A 6,000-nucleotide genomic window follows, 5' to 3' on the forward strand; every position below is an offset into this window, starting at 1 on the left:
CCTGGGGCGTATTTCAAAGGTGGTAAGAGTTAAATCTTAAAAATCCTCACCACAAGAACTGTATTTTACCATTACCTGTAGTGATGGATAGTAACCAAACTTGCCGGTTACACACACGGACTGGAGCACCTGAAACTGACATGTTACATACTATACCGCATTTTTTTTTTTCAAGAAACTTTTTTAAAAGCTACATTTATTTATGCATACAAGAGCTGGGGTACAGGCCAGAGATGTGGGGGGGTCAGAGGATTCCCCAAAGACAGAGTGGGGAGCAGAACAGGCAGACTGACGAAATACACTGCTGAGGGGAGCGGCGGGCGAGTCAGGAGAGGTCTGCCGCGCCATGTGGGTATCTCCCTGGCCGGGGACTCGAACCCGCGCTGCAGGGGCTACAGCCAGCCCCACAGGTCGCGCCCTAAGCCCCGAGAAGCCCTTGAGCAGCTCTTCCCGGGCAGCGCCCACAGCAGGGCGCGCGGGGCAATCCCAGGGCGCGGGGCTCAGGCAGCGGCGCGTCCCGACCGACCGCGGGGCACCGAGTGCGCCCCCGGACCGGCCACAGCTGGGGGGCCCCAGGGGCAGAGACGAGGCGCGGGACGCTGCCTCCCGCCGGCGCCCGGAGCCGCCCCCCCTGGGGCGCGCGCCTCTACGCCCCCGAACCCCACGTTCCTCCCTCTCTCCTCCGCGCTGATCAGACCCAAAAGGCGAAACAAAGGCCCCCAAAGTTTTCGACGCCGCGGGGGAGGCTCCGCTCGAAGCGCGAGGAAAGGGGGCGCGCGCTGGCGGCGGGGGTGCGGGCGGGGTGCGGGCGGGGTGCGGGGGACGCGGGTGCGGGCGGCGGCGAGGGGTGCGGGGGTGCGGGCGGGGGCGCCCGGGCGGGCGGGCCGGGCCCGCGGGGTGTCCCGGCGCCGTCAGGCCCGCGCCCCCCACCCGGCCCGGGGCGCCCGGCACCCACCTGGCCTCCAGCAGCAGCGGGGTGTCCGGCCACTTCGCGGCCAAGCGGGCCGTCACCGCCCCGGACGCCGAGGCCGCCCCGGCGCCCAGAAGCCACAGCCACGGCGCCGCGACGCCGAGGAGCAGCCGCCCCAGGCCCGCGGCCCCCGCCATCGCGCGGAGACGGACGCCCCCCCGCCCCCCCCACCCCGCGGCAGCCGCGGTCCCGGCGCCGCCCACTTCCGGGGGCGCGCGAGTCCGTTACTCGGGACGGGGGGCGGGGGGGGGGGCAGGGGGAGGCGCGCGCATGCGCACTCCGTCCGGGCCGACGCCGGCCGGACCCCGAGCCCAGTTGGGGCGGGCGGCGCCCGAGGGCGGGGCGGCGGGTCTTGGGGGGCCGCCCCCGCCCCCCAGTCCCCACTGGGGTTGCGGCCCACCGGGGCTGGCTGCGGGTGCCAGAGTTGGGACGCGAGGGCAGGAGCCAGAGCGGCCATCACGGGCCAGACCCAAGGCCGGTGGAGGCGCCAGCGCAGCCCCCCCCCCCCGGGACCCGCGTGCGCTGAAACGGCCGTTTTTCCAGCGTGATTGACTCGTCGCTGACGCGGCTGTCGAGTGTGGGCGTTGTTGGCGTTACACCTTCACACCTTCATGTGCGCACAGGCTCCACTCAGTTTTTGTGGGGGGTTTTGGGGTTTGCTTGTTGCATGTGGGGGTCACCTGGGGGCGCTTCCAGAAGCCGCGTGCTCGGAGCCCCGCGCACCAGTGACAGGGGCTGCTCGTGGGGGAGGGGGGAGCAATGATTGTTTGACAGATATTTACATCATTTTTACATCTTTTTTTTTACATAATTTTTTTACATTTATTTGCATCATTTTTCATTTTTGCACATGTATGCGTTTTCATCTTGGTTATATTCCCCATACAATTGCACACCCCTTGTGTTGACCCTACTCCCTCCTCCCCCACCCCCCAGTGTGCTGCAACAGCTCGAGCATACATCATCTTTCAAAACCAGGGGCATCACCTGGAGGGTTTTTAAACCGCAGGGATGCTGAGTCTCATTCCAGTTTTCTGATTGGGTAGGTCAGAGATGGTGCATTTCACCCGAGCGCCCCAGGGTGCTGGCGCTGGGGCCGGGCGGCGCCCTTAGCCTTTCTGCACAGAAGGGGTGCACCGAGCAGTAGCTTCAGAAGCACCTCTGGACTCCTAAGAATACGGGTGCTGAGGCTCCAGCCCGGACCCTCTGAATCCAAATCCCCAGGGTTCACACAAGTGCCAAGTGATACTGTTAGGGGGGAAGGATGTCCTGAGCGAATCCCATGCAGGCTTTGTGGACGCCACCCCCACCCCAGACCAAAGCCATCAAGACTTTGGGAAAGACAAATCCCGTCACCACCAAAGGGAAGGTGGCTGGGACCTGAGGGTGGAGTTAAGCAACCAGGTTTGGTATAAAGACCAGACACGTGGGCCTTGAGGTCTCTCTCTCTCTCTCTCTCTCTCTCTCTCTCTCTCTCCTCCTGGCTTCACGGCTCGCGGCCAGCTCTCAGAGCGCCATTTGGGGTTCCAGATCGGCAGATCGGATAGGACGCATTTAAAACTTTGTCTCCCGCTTTTCTCCCTGAGCTGTACATTTCCTCATTTCCTCTTCCCTTGTAAATAAGCCTTTTATTAACCTTTCGCGTGTGCCTGCAGTAGAGCATTGATAAGTCCTTTTAAGCGTGCGGGTGAGGACCCACAGTCAGGCACCCCGTTTTGTTATCGGGGCTGCCCTATAACAATACTTGTGTGCATTAAAATTTGGGAGGAGCTGGTGTAGAGGAGTACACGTGAATTCACACAGCTGCGACTGAATCTGGATTGCAACTGAAGACTGACCCCCAACCTCATGTGCTTAGGACTCAGACTCAAAGACAAAACCTTGTCACAGGTTTAGCAGTTTTTCCAGAACTCGTGATTCGTCAAATCAAAATAGCCCATTTTAATGAACTGAGCAGAGGTGAAACATCACGATTCTAGTTTCTACTCAGGAACGCTATTTTTTTCTATTCAGAAAAGCAAATTTATTATAAATATTAAAATATATGGTAAAGAGAAGCAGCAGCTGGGAAAAAATAGGGGCTGCATTGATCTATTCCTTTTGAATATTTAATCCCATGCTCTGTAGGGAACCTGGATCTCTTGAAGTTCCCCAAACACGATCACTTCTCGTGGCCATCTCCCCTTCTTTGCTCGATGTATCCCCTTCCTTAGAAGAGACCCTGCTCTGGAAATCCTACTCAGGGCTCACTTCCTCAGTTTAGCCTTCATATCCTGATTTCTCCTACTTGGCAAGATCGGGCCCTCCTTTAAATTTCCATAAGCACTTTTTAACCGTCACATACCATTTAAGATTCTCAGTTTAGAATTTGAATACTATGCTTCTGTCTCCTACTACAAATGATATATTCCCCAAGGGCTCATGCCTTATTCATTTGTAGCATCTCTTGCAGTACCTAGCACAATACATGTTATTGGGGCTCAATAAATATTAAAGAGTCCTTATTTTATGTCTAGGTAGGCAGAAAGCTAAGGCAGATGAATGAGGTGCTTCCTTTTGATCCACAGAGCATAATCGAAAAATAGATTATGAATCTCTCACAAGTATTTGCTTTAATTAACTACTCATCACTTATTTTACTGAATTTTTGACTGAAATCGTGGGGCGAAGGAAATGACATTGACAATGAATGTCTTAAATGTCAATATATCTGAAGGCAACAAATCTTTAAGAAATAATTTATAATATGGAGTCATATAAAATGCACTATTAAAGGACACTGCTAATACATGTTCATGTGCATTTCAGTGTGTTTGAGTTCAGAATAGTAAGGAATGCTACATTTCTCTTTGTAAAAGGGAATTAAATCAATTCAGGATCATTTATTTACATAATTGTTAGACATTTTAGTTTATGTAGTATATCCTGAGAAATTTAAGTGGGTTTGAAATGCTCTTCAGACTGCTCATCCTTGAGCTTGTTTGCGCATCTGCAAAACAAAAGAAGGAACAGGAGTGGATAAGCATCAAGAGGATGGGTCCATGAGCTCCACCCAAGCAGTGAGAGGCACTTTATTCCCTCCCTTGTCCTTGAAATGTACATTCCGCCCACAGTCCCCATGCTAGGAGCCCCTTCAGGGATCCAACCTTGACAGAGTAATGTGTTATTGAAATCATTGGTACTATATACATATCTGAACCTAATTAGTTTCACTCAAGTCTTATGATCTGGCAGGTAGATAAGAAAATTTACTGTCTTGCTACAGCTCAAGACTAATCTTATATGTGAGTTCCTTTGCTTAATGAAACTGCCACCTATCAATCTGGAATGGTCTGTCTGTCTCTTCCCTTGGTCTCTCCTTGTCTTTTGTGTGTGGGAGCCAGTTTTGGATTTCACCAAAGGAAGCTCCCAAAATTCCAAACCAATATTAAGGTCTCTTCTATATGTCATTTCTAAGTACAGATAGAAAAATTCAAATGCAAAAATTGAGTAACCCAGCAAAGGTCACTCAAGTTAGTGGAGCAGCAAAGAATTCCTACATCCATTATCAATAATCCTTTGGCACAGATTGGTATGAACTGAATGGAGTTCAGGGACACAATTCTGCTTTAACATTTCTTAGCAAAATGTTATTTAAAGTTATTCACATTAGAGTAATATGAATGAAAACTGATGATGATAGCAGTTTTCATTGTGTGTGGGAAAAGTGATTAATGAGTGCTTTATAATAAGGGATAGTATTTAATAGAATAAATCATCTTGAATTTTTTGGTTACAGCATGGACTATATTTATTTAATGAAAATAGGGGTGCTACGTGAGGATAAAGTTAATATGAAATTATCATGTAATATAATAAAATTTTAATTTTCTTCTCCTGAATAAGTTTCACAGCTGAAATGGCTTTTTAAAAATATGACTTTGTAGGTTTCCAGATTTCCCTTACTTTAAGAAAGACCCTATTCTTTTTTCATTTGAATTTTTGAATACACAAGGTGTCCTACTCTCCATTCCAACTGGAAAGAATTTATAGACATGGAACTTATTATAGGTCTATGCCTTAGACAAGATTATGTATACTAAAAATCATAAGCAAGTCATGGTTTAGTTTGTTTTCCTTAAGTACCTACATATTTAAACTTTATAAGTTTGTGTATTTCATTTAAAATAGATTACAAATTCCTCACAACTATCTAATGCCAGGTATGTTTGATCCAGTTTTTGTACTTAAGAAAGTCATGTCCATGTTGTGTAAGTACAAGATATTCTCTTCTTTCTTTTTGTCCTTTTGTGAATGCATCACTCAAGTTATCTTGCAATGTATCACTTAAGAGATTGAGCTAGGGTGACAATGTCAACACCCCCAAAAGAGTTGCTAAAACTAGGAAGAAATTTTTTTTTTTCCATAATGCTGGAAATGAGCAGTCTGGAGCTCCTACCGACAGCTCAAAGGTGACCAATGTTTGTCTTTTTGGTTTGCCTTCCTTAATGTGTGGATTTTAACCTCATCATCACATATGACATCTATGTCCCTGACCAGTACTTACATATTTGTGACAGGAGGAAGAGGAAAGAGAAAGGACCAGGGCAAAATCTGGGCACCAGTTGAGGATATATAATAAACATTCCTGGAAGCCCCATCAAATGACCTCTTGTGACCTCTCATTAATTAGCTCTCTGCCACACAGTTATCCGAGCATTCTGAGAGGCTGATAAATGTCATTGTATAGCTAGATACATTTTCCTACCTCCCCAGCAAAATCAGGATTCTGTTACTAAGGAGTCAGGCAGTAGCGTGTGGTAGAGACAACGAGCTGTGTTTGCTAAACCCATGATTCATGGCTTCTTTCTGTGCCATATTTTGAGGCAATGAGTTGGGTTAGTGTTAGGGAGTATGATTCTAGAAGCCAGAGGGCAGAGTGTAAGGCAACAGCAGGAAATGGATTGTTTGACTGAAGTCACTTCTAGCCTAGTATAAGTAGGCTTCAACAACAGTTGAAGTCAAATTGAAAGTCAAATTGCAATAACTTA

The 6,000-nt window shown here is 49.1% G+C and overlaps 1 protein-coding gene across 1 annotated transcript in view; it reads right to left on the reverse strand.

The window, feature by feature from the left end:
- Window positions 1–1,107, reverse strand: part of UGGT2 (UDP-glucose glycoprotein glucosyltransferase 2) — a gene marked incomplete at both ends in the record, with an annotated part of 105,366 nt that extends 104,259 nt beyond the window's left edge. Inside the window, one exon of the mRNA XM_084234907.1 lies at window positions 956–1,107. Within this exon, the coding sequence (XP_084091033.1) occupies window positions 956–1,107 (152 nt within the window). The remainder of the gene's footprint in view (window positions 1–955) is intronic.
- Between the last annotated feature and the right edge of the window lie 4,893 nt (window positions 1,108–6,000).

Source organism: Talpa europaea (genome assembly GCF_964194135.1).
Source record: "Talpa europaea genome assembly, chromosome: 6".
NCBI lineage: Eukaryota > Metazoa > Chordata > Mammalia > Eulipotyphla > Talpidae > Talpa > Talpa europaea.